General features: G+C 39.0%; 1 protein-coding gene across 3 annotated transcripts in view; it reads left to right on the forward strand.

The window, feature by feature from the left end:
• The first annotated feature begins 552 nt into the window (after nt 1–552).
• The window catches only part of NPHP3 (nephrocystin 3), a 56238-nt gene continuing 33281 nt past the window's right edge, over nt 553–23509 (forward strand). For 2 of the 3 annotated variants that reach the window (XM_070376127.1, XM_070376136.1), the window contains exons 1-8: nt 553–985; nt 2800–2925; nt 3634–3784; nt 5536–5688; nt 6878–7011; nt 8605–8765; nt 19836–19992; nt 22467–22541. In XM_070376127.1, coding sequence (XP_070232228.1) covers nt 590–985; nt 2800–2925; nt 3634–3784; nt 5536–5688; nt 6878–7011; nt 8605–8765; nt 19836–19992; nt 22467–22541 — 1353 coding nt within the window. In that variant the 5' untranslated portion in view covers nt 553–589. The remainder of the gene's footprint in view (nt 986–2799; nt 2926–3633; nt 3785–5535; nt 5689–6877; nt 7012–8604; nt 8766–19835; nt 19993–22466; nt 22542–23509) is intronic. The other variant, XM_070376131.1, reaches the window with a different exon arrangement.

The following is a 23509-nucleotide window of genomic DNA, read 5'->3' on the forward strand; positions in this document are numbered from 1 at the left end:
GAAAAGGCAAACCCACTCCAGTATTCTTGCAGGGATAATCCCGTGGGCAGAGAAGCCTGGCGGGCTACAGTCCATGGGATCCTAAAGAGTGGGACGCGACTGAGCACACACGCATGCAAACTGCCTTCGAGAGGAGAGCGGCGTCTGGAAAGGCCGCAGCACAGAAACTGCAGCAACAGAAGTGGAGCAACAGGGGACTCAGGCCAGAGTTCAGTGTGAGGCACGCGCCCGGGGGAAGTCTTGGCCAGGTAGAGGGAACTGTGAGAAGCCTACTTGCGCCCTCCCATAGGCACTGACAAAGTGCAGTGGCGGGCCAGAGCCACATCCCTGCTGCACTCTGCGCCACGCCGATTCCTTGCGCAGCAACCCGCAGGCGGGCTCAGCTACCTAGCCCAACCCAGTCCTCCCGTCCCGCCCCGCCCCATCCGTTCTGCTCCTCTGGCCCCACCCTGTCCTTCTTGCCCGCCCACTGGCCCGCCTCTCCTTGATATGCTCGCCCCGCCCCTTCCTGCTGCCCCGCCTCGTCCCTCTGGTCGTGTCCCGCCCCCTCCTCTTACCCTGCTGGCGATCAGCAGCGCCAGCCGGCGCCATGGGTACCGCTTCGTCGCTCGTGAGCCCCGCGGGTGGGGAGGTGATCGAGGACACGTACGGGGCGGGCGGCGGCGAGGCCTGTGAGATCCCGGTGGAAGTGAAGCCCAAGGCCCGCCTGCTGCGCAGCTCGTTCCGCCGGGCCGCGGGTGTGGCGGCTGCGGGAGCCGGGCCGGGTTCGCTGCCCCGTGGAGCGGGCGGCGGCGGGCTGCTAGGGGCCAGCTTCAAGTCTACTGGCTCGTCGGTGCCCGAGCTGGAATACGCGGCTGCTGAGTACGAGCGGCTGAAGAAGGAGTACGAGATCTTCCGGGTCAGCAAGAACCAGGAGTTGTTATCCATGGGCCGCCGGGAGGCCAAGCTGGACACGGAGAACAAGCGGCTGCGGGCCGAGCTGCAGGTAATGCTGTGCCCGGGCACTCACCGGAGATGACCGCGACACCTGGGAACTGAGGCCCGGGGCCGTCTGCCCACCGCCCCGCAGCCGCGTGGCGGCACTGCCAACTGGACCCTGAACTCCTGACTTCGTCCCTTGTCCATCCTGTCTCATCTCCAAACCAAGAAGTTTTGAAAGTTAAGCAGAAACTGCTCTGCGTTTTACTTTGAAAGAACATACTGCCTTGCGGTCTAAACTGATTCTTTAACAACCACCAGCTCCCCCACCTCCCCCCCCCCTTTTTTTTTTTTCTGTCTTTGGGCCATTCATTCAGACACCTTGAAGCTATTAGCCCGGAGCAGCAAATGCTCGGAGCTTCCCTGGTAGCTCAGCTGGTAAAGAAAATGTGAAAGTGAAAGTCTCTCAGTCGTGTCCGACTCTTAATAGTCCATGGAATTCTCAAGGCCAGAACACTGGAGTGGGTAGCTTTATCCCTTCTTCAGGGGATCTTCCCTACCCAGGGATTGAACCCAGGTCTTCCACATTGCGGGCGGATTTTTTACCAGCTGAGCCACAAGGGAAACCCAGGAATACTCGGGTGCTCGAGTGGGTAGCCTATCCCTTCTCCAGGGGCTCTTCCTGACCCAGGAATCGAACTGGGGTCTCCTGCACTGCAGGCAGATTCTTTACCAACTGAGCTCTCAGAGAAGCTCTGTTAAAGAATCCGCCTGCAATGCAGGAACCCCTGGTTGGATCCCTAGGTCGGGAAGATCCCCTGGAAGAGGGAATGGCAACCCACTCCAGGATTCTGGCCTGGGGAATCCCCATGTACAAAGGAGCCTGGCGGGCTATAGTTCATGGGGTCTCAAAGAGTTGGACACGACTCAGCAACTAAGCACAGAGCAGCACCAAATGCTAATCTCCAGGGAAGTAGGTCTGCCAGGACCACACAGATACACAAAAGACTTTGGTGACATCTGTTGAGGCAGCTCATCAAACCCTTCCTAGGCGTTTAAACCCCGCCCCCCAAATGCAATTACAACAGGACAGAGTGCACTAAGGGGTGACAAATGTTCCAGGCCCAGGTTATTTCTGTTACCAATCCTGATTCCTTATGTAACCTTGTTTTTCCTTTTTCATATACCTAGGCATTTAAAACACACACACACACACACACCCTATATTTATTTGATCCATTCAGTCAGTCATTTACTGAAGACGTGCAGTGTATCAGCCTTGGAGCTAGCAAGAGGAGTGATGTGGAGCCAAGGAGTGCACAGTCTCACAGAAATAATTATTCTTCAGGTTAAACCTTATAAATTGTGATTTTGTGTAGGAAAACTGAGTTGTAGTGAAGATTCAGAACTGGTGCAGTATTTCAAAGAAAAAGTATTAATTTCCATTGAAAGCTTAATATTGAATATCTTCATTTATAATTCAAGCACATTTGCAGGGTTTTTTCCCCATTATATGTTTGAATAGAATGACAGTATGCAGTTCTTGATAACTGGTGAAAAACTAAGTAGACTGTTCATATTCTGAGATATGTAATATGTATATGAGAGTGTTAGTTGCTCAGTCATGTCTGATTACCCCATGGACTATAGCCTGCTAGGCTCCTCTGTCCATGGAATTCTCCAAGCAGGAATACTGGAGTGGGTTGCCATTTCCTTCTCCAGGGAATCGTCTGGACCCAGGGATCAAACCCAGGTTTTCCCACATTGAGGGAAGGTTTTTTACCTTCTGAGCCACCAGGGAAGCCCAATATGCATATAACATAATGTAAAATTTGGGAGGCATGCTATTTTTGTTAGAAATAACAAGGTAAATTTTTCCAGGCACTTCAAAAAACTTACCAGAAGATACTTCGGGAAAAGGAAAGTGCTTTAGAAGCAAAATACCAAGCAATGGAGAGAGCAGCTACATTTGAACATGACAGAGATAAAGTTAAGAGGCAATTTAAGGTAAATTTCATACATCTTTATCCCCACAGTGACAGGGAATAAAGCAATATATTTTAAAAGTTCATATAATACTGTGATGAGTAAATAGAAGTAAATGATGTAGGAGTCATGAAAGGTATAAGAGCTAAAGTCTTATAAAAAGTAAATACTTTTTACTTTTGAAGTATTTGAGTTGGACCAGGTAAACTTGAGATAGTTTCAAAGAAAAGGTATAAAAGTGAACATTTTAAAGGGGGTGGGGAGAGGCAAGGGTTATATTAGGGGAGAGCATTTAGAAATATTTGAGAATGTATCCTTTGGGAGAGCATTACTGGCAATAAGTGTACACGCTAAGTCACTCCAGTCGTGTCCAACTCTGTGACCCTATGGACTGTAGCCCACCAGGCTCCTCGCTCCATGGGATTCTCCAGTCAAGAATATCGGAGTGGGTAGCCATGCCCTCCTCCAGGAGGGCAATAAGTGGGAGGGGGACAAATTTGCTAAACATCAGGTAGCACACAGCAGCCCCTCACCTTAGATATATCCTCCTGGAATTCCACTGGGTTCCAGTTACAAAACAGTGACAGAGAGGTATTCACCTTACAAAAGAGGAGATCAAGGACCAAATGAATATTGATTTTATGAATGAAAGAATTTTCCCTTAAAAGTTGATAATATCACTTTTTGCTTATGGAAAAGGATTTCAAAATTAAAATACATCTTTTAAAGATTTTTAGGGAGACCAAGGAAAATGAAATTCAGGATTTATTGAGGGCCAAGCGAGAGTTGGAGAGCAAACTTCAGAGGCTACAGGCTCAGGGGATCCATGTATTTGATCCTGGAGAGTCTGATTCAGATGACAACTGTACAGATGTTACTGGTAAGTTTATTTCCTATTTATAATGTTTTGAGATATCAATATATTAATAGGTATAATGATTGTAGAGTCAACTTTGAATCCTTGTACTGATAAGTAATTGCTGTTACAAATAGAGTTGCTCTTTCTCTTTCTCATGTTATAACAGGTCTTTTCTATAGAAGTCCATGGTGTAGAAGCTGAGGTTCCTTCTATCTTGTTGTCTGCCAGCCTTAACCCATAGCTTTTCTCTCTCTGGTCTAAGATAGCCCCTCCAAGTCCCATCATATATACAATTTAGCTAGAGGGAGTGGGGGAATACATTACTTTCCTTGAAAGCACAATCTGAAAGATATACACATTACTCCTGCTCAAACCCCATTGGCCTATACCTTCCTCTACCTGGAAGATGGGAAAGTGTAATTATTAGTAGGAGAGCCATGTATGCACATAAAGTTTGGGGCTGTGTCATTAAAGAAAGAAAGGGAGAATGGATGTTGGAGAAAGTTAGTAGTTTTTGTTACATTTTTCCACATAATGGATGTATTCTTGCAGCTATCAGAGTATCTACATGATGTTTCAGCAAGTGGTTTCCAATACAGTTTTTTGAAATATTTTAAAGTTTTTGTTTTATAATTAAACATATTAAATGTCTTTCTAGAAATAAAGAAAAACTCAGAATCATAGAATGAAAATGTCCACTATGTTAATAGGAAATAATATTGAAATGTGATTGATATTGAACAATATTCTATTTTAAATGTAGTAGGAAAATGAAGCCACTCTCCCATTTATAAAAAAAAAAACTGTAGTTATATTCTTCCAAATTAATGTATTTTGGAGTGAAATATGGCAATTGATAATCCCCTCTTAATTTGCATTTTAGTACCATTGAAATCTACTAACTTTTGAGGAAAAAAAGGCGAATAATGGCTTATTATGACTAACACATTAGTCTTAGTGGTTATTTCAGTGTTGACATATGTTAAAATATACAGTGTTTCAAAACTATTATATTCTAATTCTCCAGCAAGTTAATAAAAACAAGTTAATATTTCCTCCTAGGTCTTTCTTCCTATTTTGATATAAACATGAAGAAGGAATGCTTGAGGGAATATTGCTCATTATTTGTCACCTACAAATAAAAATCAGTTTTGCCAGAGATTTTCACCCAAATACCAGTTTACTTAAGTTTAGTCAAGGACTCCATGTTATAGCAAATATTACTTATTTTAAAAATGTGTGTTTAAGTACTCATTAATTCAGACATTAATTTTTTTCCTCTGGGAGGTTAAAGAGAATGTACTCTTTACGTCTTTAGCTTATATCCTAATGAATTGCCAATATCAATTACTGGTGTGCCAGTAATAGTCTTCCTTTGAAATTCTTCCCTTCAAATTTTACACTGATACATAAATCATATGGTTATAAAAGTTTTTTAGAAATTTTTGTTGGGGAGCGTTTTTAATTCCTCTCTGTTATTATAATTTCTTTGGTTATTGTATTCCTAATTTCTTTTCATCTGTCTCTCTTTAATCCCCCTTTTAAGATTGAGATAACCAAAACTGTGTTAACTACCACCTTAGAACATGCCAGAAGTTGGTGGCAAAGTACTTTCAGAATTATTCTTTTGATTTCAAAATCAAAGTTTGAATATTTGTTGTATTTATAATCTTATAGTACTTTTTTGGATTAGAAATCCTGTTGAATATATTTGATAAGGTTTTGAAGTTTCAATATTATTTGGTTTTCATCCGATGAAATCTGCTTTACAGCTGCTGGAACCCAGTGCGAATATTGGACTGGTGGAGCCTTGGGAAGTGAGCCTTCCATAGGGAGTATGATCCAGCTTCAGCAGTCCTTCCGGGGCCCTGAGTTCGCCCATAGTTCTATAGACGTGGAAGGACCGTTTGCTAATGTCAACAGAGGTAAATAGCTAATTACCATGGCTAATTAGCTTAGTTAATGGCAATGACTGTTTGTGTACTACAGTCTTGTGCTGGGAGAACTGCCATCAGCAGAGCAGGAGACTTGTTTTCTGGGTGTCTTCCACTGTCAGGCCATTATGTTCTGGTACTTGTCACTGATCAGGAAGGATGAAGTTACATAATTCACATCAGGATCAGATGGTGTCCCCCAGCCTGACTGACCAATAAGTTCTAATAACTGAAATTTTGGTCTGGATTCTCAGGTGTTTTAGTTGAGTAGTGAGAGTTTAATGTAGATCAGCTGAAAAACAGTAGTTTTCGTCTTTTCTTTTGCATCTTTGATGGTATTGAAAAGTTATGTGTGCATGTGTGCTAAGTCACTTCAGTCACGCGTGCACCCTATGGACTGCAGCTTGCCAGGCTCCTCTGTGCATGGGATTCTCCAGGCAAGAATACTGAAGTGGGTTGCCATGCCCTCCTCCAGGGGATCTTCCTGATCCAGGGATCGAGCCTGTGTTTCTTATGTCTCCTGCACTGGCAGGCGGGTTCTTTACCAATAACACCACCTGGGAAGCCCAGTTTTATTCATTATCTTTGTATACTTTGGTATTCAAAACAGCTCTTAAGATCTGTTCAGAATTTCAGTACCACAGCAGACCTGAGATATTATAAGTAGCTCCATTCTTTTCTTAAAACTATGAAATTATTTATCTATTAGCAAAATGAAAATTATTTTTTAAATAATGCATTTTCAATTAGTCAAATATGTCTTAAAATATTCATTCTCACTATCTTTAAGTTACTTTTCATTTTATACCATTCTTGAACTTTCTTTTTGACTCAGTATATTTCAAGAATAATAAACAAGTAAAACCAGTCTGGGAGCATAGGCGTTCCTCAAGTTACAAATTAATGGAACAGCCCATATGGCCTAGTTCCCTGACATTTGACTGGAGCCATGGGTACCCCAGCAGAGACCACTGGTGACTTTGATTGCTTTAAACCCCAGGATAGAATTTGAGATTAGAGAACTGATTGCCTTCTAATATGTTATTCTAGAAGTTATGTCAGTATTACAAGTGAGATAAGAAATTATTCTATGATGTCTGTTGTGGTTTTTCAGACTTTCAGACATCATATGGTCTTCTAATAATTCTTTTGGGGAACTTATGAGAAATTTTATTTTCAGATGACTGGGATATTGCTGTGGCTAGTTTATTACAAGTTACCCCTTTGTTTTCACATTCTCTATGGAGTAACACTGTCAGATGTTACCTCATTCATACAGATGAAACCCAGCCTGAAATGGATCTTTTCCTTAAGGTAAGGACATTTATAAATTTTGTATTCAGTGATTTAAAATACAAGTTAATATTGTATTCTGGTTATGATACTACTGCATCTGAACCAGATAGTTTACTACATATAAGATTACATCTTAAAGAATAGGAAGCATCTTGGGCTTTTCTTAAGAAAATGTCTTAGTATTTTCAGTATATTCAAATTAAGTCCTTGAAACTTTATGCTTTTGAATGCTTCATTACACATTCTCCACAGTGTTTAGCTGTGCCTGCTTTAGTTAATCCCTGCCAGCCCTATTCTTGAATCTGTTTCAGGTTATAACAAAATTTAGTCCTTGTCATGATTTTCAATTTTTCACAGCAGCTATTGGGGTTAATCTAAGGCAGGGGTCAGCAAACAAAAGCCTGTTGGCCAAATTTGGCCTGAAGTCTTTGGTTTCTGCGGTTTTAAATTATTGAAAAAGAAATCAGAAGAAGAATATTTTGATGTGAAAATCATATGAAATTCAAATTTTTTTGTCTATAAATTTTTATTAGAACACAGCCACACACAACATGTTGTCTCTGGTTGTTTCACATTAATGGCAGAATAAAATTATAGTGGCACCTAAATGCACCACAAAAACCTCTGCCCAAACAGGCAGGTTCTTAAACTATTATTAATTTGCCATCTGGCTCTTCACAGAAAAGTTCACCAATTACCTTTCTAACTGAATTTTCAATAAATATATGTGGCACATGTAATACCTTCAATATTAGCATCCTCCAGATTGTTGATTAATAAGTCCATTTAGCTTTCCTTTTTGATAATTTTGGCAAACAGACAAAGTATTTTGAAAACCAAAGCTTCTACTCACTAACTGAGTATACATTATTCACAAATACATGTTGAGGGAATCACTAATTTATTGTATAGTAATAATCAACATTACTAAGTAAGTTAATTTCTTATCAGTTCAGTTGCTCAGTTGTGTCCGACTCTCTGCGACCCCATGGACTGCAGCATGCCAGGCCTCCCTGTATATCACCAATTCCCAGAGTTCACTCAAACTCATGTCCATTGAGTCGGTGATAACATCCAACCATCTCATACTCTGTCATCCCCTTCTCTTGCCTTCAGTCTTTCCCAGCATCAGGGTCTTTTCAAATGAGTCAGCTCTTTGATAATTTGTAATAGACCAGCATATTTTTATTTTATATCTGTTTGCTTTAGTGTTCATGACAGACACTTTTTACTATATAAATTTATGGATTTATGTTTGGCACCCTGTAACAATAAACAGAAGTTATTTGTAAGAATAATAATAAAAATATATACCACGGCAAAAGAACTTAATACTGTTCTCCTGTTGTTTTAAGTTTTATTATGAGATAAATCATTTTCTGAACTAGGAAACAGCCAAGCTGCTAAGCTATTACTATTTTCAATTTATAAAGAAATTTGCCTTTCCTCTTAAAGATTTTTTTTAAATGTGATTATGATTTTTTTAGTTTTAAATCAGAGACTATCCAACATAACTTGTGATAAAGCATGTTTTTTGATTTAAGTAGTATGAAGCTGACTAGATCTTCAGTTAAATAAGCTGTGCTATCTTGTGTTTCAATTTGTTTTTAGGATTACTCACCTAAACTTAAGAGAATGTGTGAGACAATGGGATATTTTTTCCATGCTGTGTATTTTCCAATAGATATTGAAAATCAATACCTCGCTGTAAGAAAATGGGAAATTGAGAAAAGTTCATTAGTTATTTTATTCATTCATTTAACCTTACCAAGGTAAGCAGAAAATTCTATAATTTATTATAAGGGTTAAACTTGTAAATAGAATTAAGTTTGCCAAATGAACTTGAAACATAAGTTCTAATTGCATTTTTTTAATTTATTTATTTTTTAATTGAAGAATAATTGCTTTACAGAATTTTGTAGTTTTCTGTCAAACCTCAACATGAATCAGCCACAGGTATACATATATCCCCTTCATTTTGAACCTCCCTCCCATTGCCCTCCCCATCCTACTCCTCTAGGTTGATACAGAGCCCCTGTTTGAGTTTCCTGAGACATACAGCAAATTCCTGTTTGCTATCTATTTTATATATGGTAATGTAAGTTTCCATGTTACTCTCCCCATACATCTCACCTTCTCCTCCCCTTCCCCCTTGTCCATAAGTCTATTCTCTATATCTGTTTCTCCACTGCTGCACTGCAAATAAATTCTTCAGTACCATTTTTCTAAATTCCATATATATGCATTTGTATACAATATTTATCTTTCTCTTTCTGACCTACTTCACTCTGTAAAATAAGCTATAGGTTCAGTTCGTCCACCTCATTAGAACTGACTCAAATATGTTCCTTTTTATGGCTGAGTAATATTCCATTGCGTTATATGTATAAGAAGTAATGGATACTTCTTTATCCATTCATCTATCGATGGACATCTAGGTTGCTTCCATGTTCTAGCTATTATAAATAGCGCTGCAATCAACAATGGGGTACATGCGTCCTTTTCAGTTTTGGTTTCCTTAGGGTTTATGGGTAGGAGTGGGATTGCTGGGTCATAAGGTGGATTTATTCCTAGTCTTTTAAGGAATCTCCATACCGTTTTCCATAGTGGTTGTATCAATTTACATTACCACCAGCAGTTCAAGAGGGTTCCCTTTTCTCCACACCTTCTCCCACATTTATTGTTTGTAGACTTTCTGATGATGGCCATTTGACCAGTGTGAGGAGATATCTCATTGTAGTTTTGATTTGCTTTTCTCTAATAATGAGCAATGTTGAGCCTCTTTTCATGTGTTTGTTAGCCATCTGTATGTCTTCTTTGGAGAAATATCTCTTTGGGTCTTTTTCCCACTTTTTGATTGGGTTGTTTGCTTTTCTGGTATTGAGTTATATGAGCTGCTTGTGTATTTTGGAAATTAATGCTTTGTCAGTTGTTTCCTTTGCTATTATTTTCTCCCATTCTGATGGTTGTCTTTTCACCTTGCTTATAGTTTCCTTTGCTCTGCAAAAGCTTCTAAGTTTAATCAGGGCCCATTTGTTTGTTTTTGTTTTTATTTCCATTACTCTAGGAGGTGGGTCATAGCTTTGATTTGTGTCATCGAGTGTTGTGGCTATGTTTTCCTCTAAGAGATTTATAGTTTCTGATCTTACATTTAGGTCTTTAAACCATTTTGAGTTTATCTTTGTGTATGGTGTTAGGAAGTGTTCTAATTTCAGTCATTTACATGTAGCTGTCCAGTTTTCCCAGCACCATTTATTGAAGAGGCTGTCTTTGCCCCATTGTATATTCTTGTCTCCTTTGTCAAAAATAAGGTACCCATACGTGTGTGGATTTATTTCTGGGCTCTCTATCTTGTTCCATTGGTCTATATTTCTGTTTTTGTGTCAGTACCATACTGTCTTGATGACTGTAGCTTTGTAGTATAACCTGAAGTCAGGAAGGTTGACTCCTCCAGCTCCATTCTTCTTTCTCAAGACTGCTTTGGCTATTTGGGGTCTTTTGGGTTTGCATATGAATTGTGAAATTTTTTGTTCTAGTTCTGTGAAAGATGCCATTGGCAATTTGATAGGGATCACATTGAATCTGTGGCTTGTGTTTGGTAGTATAGTCATTTTCACAATATTGATTTTTCCTACCCAGGAACATGGAATATCTCTTCATCTGTTTATGTCATCTTTGATTTCTTTCATCAGTGTGTCTTATAATTGTTGTGTACACTTCTTTTGTCTCTTTAGGTAAGTTTATTCCTAGATATTTTATTATTTTGTTGCAATGGTGAATAATATTGATTGCTTAATTTGTCTTTCTGATTTTTCATTGTTAGTATATAGAAATGCAATTGATTTCTGTGTATTGATTTTGTATCCTGTGACATTGCTAAATTCACTGATTAGCTCTAGTAATTTTCTGATAGTATCTTTAGGGTTTTTTATGTACAGTATCATGTCATCTGCAAACAGTGAGAGCTTTACTTCTTCTTTTCCAATCTGGATTCTTTTTATTTCTTTTTCTTCTCTGATTGCTGTAGCTAGGACTTCCGAAACAATGTTGAATAATAGTGGTGAAAGTGGATACCCTTGTCTTGTTCCTGATTTTAGGGGGAATGCTTTTAGTTTTTTTACTATTTGCTGTAGGTTTATCATATATAGATTTTACTATGTTGAGGTAGGCTCCTTCTATGCCTATTGTTTGAAGAGTTTTAATCATAAATGGGTGCTGGATTTTGTCAAAGGCATTTTCTGCATCTAAGATTATCATATGGTTTTTATCTTTCAATTGGTTAATATGGTGTATCACATTGATTGATTTGTGTATATTGAAGAATCCTTGCATCCCTGGAATAAACCCACCTTGATCATGGTGTATGAGCTTTTTAATGTGTTCCCGAATTCTGTTTCCTAAATTTTGTTGAGGATTTTTGCATCTATGTTCATCAGTGATATTGGCCTGTAGTTTTCTTTTTTGGGGGGTTGTCTTTGTCTGGTTTTGGTATCAGGGTGATGTTGGCCTCGTAGAATGAGTTTGCAAATCTTCCTCTGCAATTTTTTGAAATGGTTTTAGAAGGATAGGCATTAGTGCTTCTCTGAATGTTTGATAGAATTCTTCTGTGAAACCATCTGGTCCTGGGCTTTGTTTTGGGAGATTTTTGATCACGGCTTCAACTTCAGTGCTTGTCATTGGCTTGTTCATAATTTCTGTTTCTATTCTAAGAATCTATCTATTTCTTCCAGGTTATTCATATAGTTGTTCATAATAGTCTCTATAATTCTTTGTATTTCTGCGTTGTCTGTTGTAACCTCTCCTTTTTCACTTCTAATTTTGTTGATTTGACTCTTCTCTCTTTTGTTCTTGATGAGTCTGGCTAAAGGTTTGTCAATTATGTTTATCTTTTCAAAGAAACAGCTTTTAGTTTTATTAATCTTTACTGTTGTTTCTTTCATTCCTTTCTCATTTATTTCTGCTCTGATCTTTATGATATCTTTCCTTCTGCTATGTTTGGGGTTTTTTGTTCTTTTTCCAATTGTTTTAGGTGTAAAGTTAGGTTGCCTATTCAATGTTTTTCTTGTTTTTCGAGGCAGGATTGTATTGCTATCAACTTTCCTCTTAGAATTGCTTTTGCTGGATCCCATAGGTTTTGAGTTGTCATATTTTCATTGTTCTTTGTATCTAAATTTTTTTTTATTTCCCTTTTCATTTCTTCAGTAAACCATTGGTTATTTGGAAACATATTGTTTAATCTTCATGTGTTTGTATGTTTTACATTTTTCTCCTTATAATTGATATCTAGTCTCATAGCATTGTGGTCAGGATGCTTGATATGACTTCAGTTTTCTTAAATTTACTGAGGTTTGATTTGTGACCCAAGATGTGGTCTATCGTGGAGAATGTTCCATGTGCAGTTGAGAAGAAGGTGTATTTTTCTGCATTTGGATGGCATGTCCTAAAGATATCAATGAAAACCATCTCATCTGATGTATCATTTAAGACGTGTTTCCTTATTAATTTTCTGTTTTGATGATCTGTCCATTCTTGTGAGTGGGGTGTTAAAGTCTCCTACAGTAGTAATCGTATTATTGTGTTAGTGTCAGTTTCTCCTTTTATGTGTTAGTGTTTGCCTTACATATTGAGGTGCTCCTATGTTGGGTGCATAGATATTGACAGTTGTTATGTCTTCCTCTTGGATTGATCCCTTGATCATTCTGTAGTGTCCTTCCTTATCTCTTGTAATATTCTTTATTTTAAATTCTATTTTATCTGCTATGAGGATGTTACTCCAGCTTTCTTTTGTTTTCCATTTGCATGGAAAATATTTTTCCATCCTCTCAGTTTCAGTCTATATGTGTCTTTAGGTCTGAAATGGGTTTCTTGTAAACAGCATATAAATGGGTCTTGTTTTTGTATCCATTCAGCCAGCCTGAATGGATTGGAGCATATAATCCATTTACAGTAAAGTAATTATTGATATATATGTTCCTATTGCCATTTTCTTAATTTTTTGTGGTTTTATTTTGTAGATCTTTTTCTTCTCTTGTATTTCTTGACTATATAAGTCCCTTTAACATTTGTTGTAAAGCTGGTTTGTTGGTACTGAATTCTCTTAACTTTTGCTTGTCTGAAAAGCTTTGGATTTGTCCATCAGTTTTGAATGAGATCCTTGCTGGGTAGAGTAATCTTTGTTGTAGATTTTTCCTTTTTCAGTACTTTTAATATATCCTCCCATTCCCTTCTGGCCTGCAGAGTTTCTGCTGAAAGATCAGCTGTTAAACGTATGGGGTTTCCTTGTACGTTACTTGTTGCTTTTCCCTTGCTGATTTTAATATTCTTTCTTTGTGTTTAATCTTTGTTACTTTGATTAGTGTGTGTCTTGGCATGTTTCTCCATGGATTTATCCTGTATGGGACTCTTTGCACCTCTTGGACTTGATTGAGAGACCCTTTTCCATGTTGGGGAAATTTTCAACTCTAATCTCTTCAAAATTTTTCTCATACTCTTTCTTTTTCTCATCTTCTGGAACCCCTATAATTTGAATATTAGTGTGTTTGATATTGTCCCAGAGGTCTCTGAGACTACCCTCAGTTCTTTTTATTCTTTTTACTTTATTCTGCTCTTCATAAGTTATTTCCACCATTTTATCTTCTAGCGCACTGATTCCTTCTTGTGCTTCAGATATTCTGCTACTGATTCCTTCTATTTTTAATTTCAGTAATTGTGTTGTTTGTCTCTGTATCTTTATTCCTTAATTCTTCTAGGTCTTTGTTAATTGATTCTTGCATTTTCTCTGTTCTATTTTCAAAGTTTTTGATCATCTTTACTATCATTATTCTGAATTGTTTTTCAGCTAATTTGCCTGTTTCCTCTTCACTTATTTGGACTTCTGTGTTTCTAGTTTGTTCCTTCATTTGTGCATTATTTCTCTTCCTTTTCATTCTTTTTATTTAAACTTACTGTGTTTGATGTCTCCTTTCCCCAGGCTTCAAGGTTGAATTCTTTCTTCCTTTTGGTTTCTGCCCCACTATGGTTGGTGCAGTGGTTTGTGTAAGCTTTGTATAGGGTGAGATTTGTGCCAAGTTTTTTTTTATTTGTTTGTTTTTCCTCTGATGGGCAAGGCTGAGTGAGGTGGTAATCCTGTCTGCTGATGACTGGGTTTGTATTTTTGTTTGTTGTTTGGATGAAGTGTCCTTCATAGGGTACTACTGGTGGTTGGGTGATGCTGGGTCTTGTATTCAAGTGGTTTCCTTTGCAGGAGTTCTCGCTATTTGATACTCCAGAGGGTTAGTTCTCTGGTAATCTAGGGTCTTGGAATCAGTACTCCCACTCCAAAGGCTCAGGGCTTGATCTCTGGTCAGGATCAAATATTCCACAAGTGATTTGTTATGGCATTAAGTGAGATTAAAACAAATACCCCAAAACAAGAAACCAAAGATGAAACCCAGATAAATGGCAGTTACAAAATCAGGCAAATAATAATTAAAATAATGGAATATACATATACATATACACCCATAAGCAAAATCAAAACAGTCCAAGAAAAATAAAGTTCAATAGATTGACCAAGCAAACAAAGGAAAACAAAAATTATATCTAATGGTTAAGAACTAAGCTAACTAAAGCACAAACTAGAAAACAAAACTAAAGCAAGATGCCAAGTGGGGAATAAAGCAATGAAAATAAAACTAACAAATATGTTGAGAGGAAAGGAAAGAAAGAAAGAATAGATATGCAAAATTAAACAGAGGTAGATAAAGGAGACTTATATACATTAAAGCTTAACTTCAAGGTGAAAAGAACAGTAGGAAAAGCAAACAAAGAATAAATGTAGGAAAATAATAATAGGTTTAAAAAAACTAAGATTAAAAAAGGAGAAAAGGGAAAAAAGGAAGAGGAAAGGGCAGAAAAAAAAAAAAAAAGAAGAGAAAAAAAAAAAAAATTCCACAGAACTGCAAAAGCCCAATGTAGATAGAAGAGGTTTAAAACAAGGAAAATCATGATTTAAAAAAAAAAAAAATCAAAAGCTTAATAAGATTTCATGATGCCAATAAAATCAACAACTACAACAGGATGGGTTGGGGGGAAAGGAAAGAAAAAGGGACAAAGGAAAAAGAAAAAAAAATCCAAAAGAAAGTACCGAACAAGTTAAAACATAAGAATAATAAATGTTTTTCTTGAGTCACTGCTGTCAAGATCCTTTCCCTCACTGGGAGTCACAGCCCACCTCACCTCCCTAGGATGCCCTCCAACACTGTGCTGGTCTCTGGACGTGCTGTGGGGGCAGCTCAGATTCTAATGTGGTTTGATTCCTGTGTGTTCTTGCCTCCAATGTCCACAGCTGTCAGAACTAGTGTGTTTTCTTTTGTGGGAGCTCTCAATGTCCTTTTATACATTCCATAGACACACAGTCTGCCTAGTTGTTCATGTGAATTTAATCTGCAACTTGTACAGCTAGTGGGAAGGTTTTGGGTCTTCTTCCTTAGGCACCCTGCCCCTGAGTTTCAATTGTGGTTTTATTTCCACCTCTTTGGTCATCCACTGGGGTTTGCTTCTGAGGCTGCCCTGGAGGATTTGGATCTGTCCCAGAGAGGGCCAGTTGCAGAGGTGGTACAGCTGCTTGGGTTGCAGGGGTTCTGGTAGCACCAGGTACTCAGGGGAGTTGGCAGCTAGGGCAGCAGGAAATATAGTGCTCTAGAAGAGTGCAACCAGTAATGGCCCAAATGCTCCAGTATTCTTGCCTGGAGAGACCCCCTGATAGAGAAGCCTGGCAGGCCACAGTGCACAGGGTCGCGAAGAGTTGGACATAACCAAAGCGACCCCATGTGCATAGTGGCAAGACTTTTTTTTACTTGTGGCAGCTGTGCCCAAGTGAGGGTTTAGCATGAATGTGGTGCAGCTGCTTGGTTTGCAGGGACTTGGCGGCGCCAAGTGTGCAGGTTCACAGACTGCCTTCACTGCAGGAGTTATGGCCCTATCAGAGTCTTTTCTCAAGTCTCTGGTAGCTGGCGATCAGAAGGCCTCTTTGGCTAGTCTTTCTCTGTAGCTCCATCCATTCAGACACTTAGAGGGCTCCCTTGCCTGGGGTCCTTCTCTGTAGTTCAGTGCATCAGGTACATAGAGGCTGGGGTCCTTCTCTGTAGATCGGTGAGTCAGGCACTTAAACAGTCACCCTGGGTGGCATCCTACTCTAGTTCAGGTAGGTCAGGGGCTTGGTGGGCCATTCTCTCTATTGTTCATCTGCCAATGCTGGCTGTGGGGAGAGAGAGGCTATGATGATGGCTCTAACCCTTACATGTGACTCAGTATTGCCTTGCTTCCATGGCTGCTTGGCTTTCCTTCACAGGCATTTCCCACCACAATCTCCTCCCTCACATCCCCTCAGTCCATCTGTCCACAGTCAACAGCAGCCCTTGCCCTAGGATTGCTCCACAATCCCTAAGTTGCAGCTCTCAGCCGCTGCACCTTCTGGGGACCTGTGTCCTTGTCCAGGATGCATATGGCTGTGGCAAGGACTGTCTGATTCTCATTGCATTTAGGCTGCCACAGATCAGCTTGTTCACTCTCATAAATGTTTCTCCTCTAACTCAGACAGTTGCCCCAATATGTGGATTGGACCCCTGCTTCAGGTCCCCGACCTGCTGTGGATGGGTCCAGTCCTACTAACATTCCTGTTTTTCCTCCTAGCATCTTCATCCTACTGAGTTTTTGTGTGGTTCTGTATATTCTTTTCTGGTGGTCTGGTACTCCTGTCTGCTCTCAGCTGGTGTTCTGCACACACTTCTGTGTCTGAAGGTGTATTCCTGATGTATCTGTGGAGAGAGATGTACTCCACATCCACCTACTCCTCCACTATCTTGTTTTCTCTTTCTAATTGCATTCTTATAATCAAAGACAATCCTTGAAATTCAAAAAATTATATGACTTTTCATACTTCAGTTCAGTTCAGTTCAGTTCAGTCGCTCAGTCGTGTCCGACTCTTTGCAACCCCATGAATCGCAGCACACCAGGCCTCCCTGTCCATCACCAACTCCCGGAGTTCACTCAGACTCACGTCCATAGAGTCAGTGATGCCATCCAGCCATCTCATCCTCTGTCATCCCCTTCTCCTCCTGCCTCCAATCCCTCCCAGCATCAGAGTCTTTTCCAATGAGTCAACTCTTTGCATGAGGTGGCCAAAGTACTGGAGTTTCAGCTTTAGCATCATTCCTTCCAAAGAAATCCCAGGGCTGATCTCCTTCAGAATGGACTGGTTGGATCTCCTTGCAGTCCAAGGGACTCTCAAGAGTCTTCTCCAACACCACAGTTCAAAAGCATCAATTCTTCGGCACTCAGCCTTCTTCACAGTCCAACTCTCACATCCATACATGACCACAGGAAAAACCATAGCCTTGACTAGATGAAACTTTGTTGGCAAAATAATGTCTCTGCTTCTGAATATGCTATCTAGGTTTGCTCAGTCATGTCCAACTCTTTGCAACCCCATGGATCACAGCACACTGGGCCACTCTGTCCATCACCAACTCCCGGGGTTTACCCAAACTCATGTCTATCAAGTTGGTGATGCATTCCAGCCATTTAATCCTCTATCGTCCCCTTCTCCTCCTGCCCCCTATCCCTCCCAGCATCAGGGTCTTTTTGAATGACTCAACTCTTCGCATGAGGTGGCCAAAGTACTGGAGTTTCAGCTTCAGCATCATTCCTTCCAATGAACACCCAGGACTGATCTCCTTTAGGATGGACTGGTTGGATCTCCTTGCAGTCCAAGGGACTCTCAAGAGTCTTCTCCAACACCACAGTTCAAAAGCATCAATTCTTCAGCACTCAGCTTTCTTCACAGTCCAACTCTCATATCCATACATGACCACTGGAAAAACCATAGCCTTGACTAGATGGACCTTTGTTAGCAAAGTAATGTCTCTGCTTTTCAATATGCTATCTAGGTTGTTCATAACTTTTCTTCCAAGGAAATATTAATAAAAAGTTTCACACTGTTAGGCTTGTTTTTGATAGGTTATAAGATTAACATCATTAATGTAAGATCATTTTAATCAGGGTTTAGCAAACCATGGCCCTCAAGTCAAATCCAGCCAGTCACCTGTTTTTATAAATAAAATTTTACTGGAACACAGATACGTTCCTTTATTTGTGTATTGTCTACAGCCGCTTTCACAGTGTACCACCAGCATTGATTATTTCGGCAGAGACAGTGTGTACTGCAAAGCCTAAAATGTTGGCTAGCTGACTCTTCACAAAAAAGGGTGGTGACCCCTGATTTCAGTAATTAGCGTTAACCTTCATTATTTTCTTTGTTCATATACAGATTGAGAGGCACTTGAACACTTGTATAAGTGTTAAATCATACTTTTAATTTGCTGAGGAGGTAACTACTTAAATCCTGTAAAGTAAGCAGTTTTCTTATAATGTGAATATAATCACACCAATGAATCTAATCTGCAAACAAAGTTTTTCTTTTTTTTTTTTTTTTCACCAGTTAGATATATAGATAGAAGACAGAATAGGATAGATAGAAGGTTAAATAAGGGGTTAGTTTTTCTTTCTATACTTTCTATCTGATTGTATTTAATCCTTCCAAAGCATTTTTTCTTTTTATTGAGGACCAACTCTGACTTTAACTGTGTATGGAAGTGTTTGGAGCCCTAAGCTTTACAAGAGACTCTGCAGTATAACCCATCCTTGATCCTTAAGACTATAGAGTATAGTCTGGATAGCCAGAGGCCAGGTGGCCGGGGAACCACCTAGTCAAGGAACCTTTTCACAAAACAAGTTTGAGGATTCCTTCAACTTGATTTCCTCTAGTTGGAGTTCTTTACCTCCCCTCCCTGTTTTCCTTTCTTGTTTTGTTTTTATATTTATTAAGAATATATCCTGTTTTATATTTAACATCTGGGTAACATTTTATCTCAGGTGGTAGTATATGTCATTTGTTGTTTTTCTCGTTAATTCTTTAATCTTTGCAACCATGTTGTGTTTTTTTTTGGTTTTCCTCTTTGTTTTTTCTTCTGTTTTGTATTAGGGCTGGTATTTTAGTTTTTTAATGAAGATTCTGAATCATATAATTGCTTTCCCTTGTATATACAGTACTTATTTGCCTCCCTAGACAAATTTTGATTTAATGCCTTTTAGAAAGGGAAATTTATAGTTTTCCTTGTGATATAGAAAATGCTAATAGTCTATAAGATTTCTAGAATTTAAATAGGAATAGTACAAACTATAGTTATAGTTATAGTACATTGTAACAGAATTTCTTTTTAACCTTTACCTTGGTCAAGATTTTTACCTAGCCTTTCTAGCCTTTCTCATTTGCCTCTGGATCTTTCTTACAGTGTATCTGGGGTATAAGGATTCAGATCATTTACTGGATGAGTAAAGGCTAAACGACTAGAGGAGAGAAAATCTTGAAACCTTGAGGCTGATAATATTTGTGTTTTAACTTGAGAATTATATAATTGTATATGGAATTAGGTTTTCCATTTATTTGCAAAGTGTCATGAGTCTGGTGCATTATTTTGAGCAATGTTTAACAGTATTTTTGAGAAGTTGTTTTAAAAAATTATATTTAAATAAATTTATGTATGATTTTAAATTTAATTTATTGCCCAATTTTTGTCTGCTATTGTCTACTCTGTCTGCTAGTGAATATACTGTACTTTAATATAAGCTAGAACAAAGCTATAAAAAACATCCATTTTTGGAAAGTTTCACTTGTTCTGCAGCAGGGCATTTCCTGGCCGCTTGTCATTGTAGGAAATCCCCTTCTTGGGACTTAGGTTAATAGACTATCTGTGTGCTGCCACAGTGCAGTGTAGCACAAGAAATACTGATTTCCAATCTAGTCTTTTATTGGAAGACTGTGAAGAAGCTTTTCTGAAAAACCCTGAAGGCAAACCACGATTAATTTATCATCGTTTGGAGGATGGGAAAGTCAGTTCTGACTCTGTCCAGCAACTGATTGATCAAGTTTCTAACCTGAACAAGACCAGCAAAGCCAAGGTAAAATTCATAGGTTGTTTTTAAGAACATGCTTGGGAGAGCAGTGTGCTGGGACAAAAGCCATGAGGTGGGAGTGAGCCTGGCATGTTTGAGGAAAGGAAGGACGCTAGTGTGGCTGGAGCAGAGTGAGTGAGGGGACGTGAGCCAATCCTGAAAAACCTTGGTTTTTCTCACTTAGAGTGAGGTGGGGAGCCATTGAAGGACTTTAACCAAAGAGGAAGAAATGCTGTTGTGACAAGGCTGTCTTGGGCTGCTGTGTTGAGAACTGACTGTGGTTTGAAGGGAGGGTAGTGGAGGGGGACAGAGCTGGAGAGCTCCTGCTGTTATCCAGACGAGAGTTGCTGGTGGCTCAGACCAAAGGATGTGATGAGAAGTGACAGGATTCTGAATAAATTTTGACAGAGTCAATAGATTTCCTAAGAGATTAGTCGTGGACTATGAGAGAACGAGACACGAATAGTGATATATACCTAAAAAGTATATGATATGTAAGTGGGCAAATCAGAATCATTACTGTGCATTTTTCTCAAGCACAGAGTCGTTCTATCTATTATTGGCCAAGGATCAGTGTAAAGAAGAGCCTTTTCCTGGTAACCCTTTCTGAGGGCTTTGGGAAAAGCCAAAAACTGATGATGAGTGGGAGAAGGATTTGATCATCCTTAGATGCAAAGCAGAATGTATTTTAGAATAGCGATTACAGGCTTTGCATTACTGCATGCCGAGATAACTTGGTAAATGTTTATAGTTAATGGTAAGAATACAATTAAACAGCTCTAGGGTTTTCACAAAGTTTCTGTTTCTGTATGTCCAGCCAGAAAATAAGATCAAATGTGAATACAAACATTTTTCTTGAAGTCAGCATAACACAGTGAAGAGTCTAAGAAAAAAAGAGTACATTTTTATTATAGTTAATCTCCAGAGCCATTTCATCCTATTTTAATTTATTTTAGTACCAGCCTGCGTTACTAGATGCTACAAGGGCAGTTACTTATTCTATAGATACTGCTTTTAAAAATTAGTATACCACAGGTTGAATTTTTTTATATAGGTGTCACAATCTCTCTACTATGATTATAAATTTAAATGTAGGCTAAACTTCTTTGCTTTGTTTTGTAGAATTGTAGTTTTACTGGCATAAAGATGGATTCTGAATGTTATGTATATTGAATGGTACAGAAATACATAAGATGAAATTAGCTGTTTAATTCATGTGTGTGTGACTGTGTGTTTAAAAAAAAAAAATGCCATTCAGGACATCAAGAGAAGGGACATTCAGCAGAGTGATTAAAACAATAAAGGCTGGTATTTGGCATTGCCTAGCTTTGGAATGTTCATAACCCAAAAGGTGAAGTGATTAGCAAGGAATCTACAAGTTTTTACCTGAAACAAAACTATGAGAATTCAGCCATTGGAGTTTTCCTGAAAAAAAAGACTATTTCTTTCACCTGGGGCCAAGCCCCCCAGCCAAACAGGGAAGGAGCTGAGAGGGGCATTTGTGGGGGTACCTTGTCCTCTGCACCCCCCTGCTCCCCAGGTGAAGGCCCCCTCAGCCTTGGCACATGGCCTCCTCCCCCACCACTCCTCTGGATCATTCTATAAATAACCCACAGATTTGCTGAGCACCTAGGCCCCAGGTCCACAGAGAAAAGCAGAGGAAGCCCCATTAACTCCCACTAAAGAAAGGCTGGTTCCCCCTCACCACAACCAGGGACCCCAACCCTTCCACATTTCCTCAGGTTATCCTGATTACCCTTCCAAAACAAATAGGCAGAAAGCAAGCAATATTCAGAGAGGGCTTTTATATGAGCCTACATGTTGAGGTTGCAGGACAAGAAGAAAGAAACAAATTATTTCCCCCGAGGCTGTGAGATAAAAAGAATCAAGCCAAACTTAGGAATACTTTCCACAGTCTCTACTCCACATGATAAAATCTGCTTCTGTTTGCAGGCAGAGATGGAGGTTCCATGGCCTCGCAGCACACCCAGGGGTGTAGACGCTGCTTCCAGGGCCCCAGCACATACCATCCCACCTATCCAGGTCCTTAGTAGGTTCCTGCTCTCTCGTGTCACAATGGTCAGCTGTGTGCATCAGTCCAGACAAAGTGGACTTTCAGTGGTGATACCAGGTCCTGGACAGAGTTTTGGCATCACCAATACCAGTCACTTTTCCAGATGAACACGTGAACCAAAAAAAAAAAAAAAAAGGCATACGTTTTGTTTTATTTGCAACATTGTTCACACAAAATCCCTGTGTGACCTTAGACAAGTTATTTAACTTGCCTCAGTTTCCTCTTCTAGAAAATGGAGAGAATAACAGTGTCTTCCTTATAGGGTTGTGAGGCTAAGTGAGCTATACACACAGAGCACTTAGAACTGTTCTGACACATAAGCCTGTAAAAATGTTCAGTACCACCTCCTCCTCCTGTTAGTATTGCTTTTTCTTGTTGTTAAACTTCTTTTTTTCCCCCCCACTAGATCATTGATCACTTGGGAGATCCTGCAGAAGGAGTCTATAAAACCTATATTTATGTAGAAAAGATTATTAAACAGGTAAATATGCATTCCCTGTAAGATTTCATCTCAAATATCTTGACTGATTTCAACAAAATTGAGTTTTCCAGAGAAAATCACTTTTTGCTTTTTTGAAAACAATGCTTGAGTTGTGTGCCCTTGTTTCTGGCAAGAGTCCATCCTGTAGTATTGTTGTGACATTCCCAGTACTGTGTATCTGTATCTCTGAGCTCACAAACAATTTGATTCTTTAATACCCATCAGGTATAAAATGGATTACAAAAGCGGTAGGTAAAAAGCAAGTATTTGAGGGATAATGTTCATCCTGTTCAATAGAGGGTCTCCTCAGGTTCTGTGTGCACCTTGAGTTTTTGTAAATAGAAAAATTCAGGATGGATTTTACTATCCTCCTAACCATAGAGACGAGTGAAAACATACCTCTGTGTGTCTGAGGTCACGGATCTCAGAGACATCTCAGACTAAAAGTTTCTATGATATCTCAGTATTATCTTGAAACTTTATGTGAGTTAAATATTTTGCTTGATATTTACCTCTTTATTTTTAATATTAAAAATCATTCAAAATTATGTATCAGCAAAAATGCTAATAATGATAATAAAAAGTATTCCCTATCTTCAAGTAAAATGGACACAAGAAGATGTTTAGTCTGTGTTTATTCTTACCTGCTGACCTCTCCCTCAGGGTACTGGGAACTCTATTTGAGAAATAAGGGTTTAGATTACTTTTTAAAAATTAACTCATGTTAAAGTATGGAGATATGTTATTAGAGAAAAAGAGTGAGCCCCGAAATAAATGAATTAAACAGAATAAATGGTAATAAATGAAAATGGACATACTCACCAACTTTATCACTTGTAGGACAATATATTTTCAGTGATTAATATAAAGAGTAGATATCACAGCAGAGATATTTAACATAAAAAACCCTAATTAGTAATTAAATTCTTATAAAAATGTAAAGCAGCATATATCTTAGACATTAGCAC

Source organism: Bos mutus, chromosome 1 (assembly GCF_027580195.1).
Source record: "Bos mutus isolate GX-2022 chromosome 1, NWIPB_WYAK_1.1, whole genome shotgun sequence".
In the NCBI taxonomy this organism is placed as follows: domain Eukaryota; kingdom Metazoa; phylum Chordata; class Mammalia; order Artiodactyla; family Bovidae; genus Bos; species Bos mutus.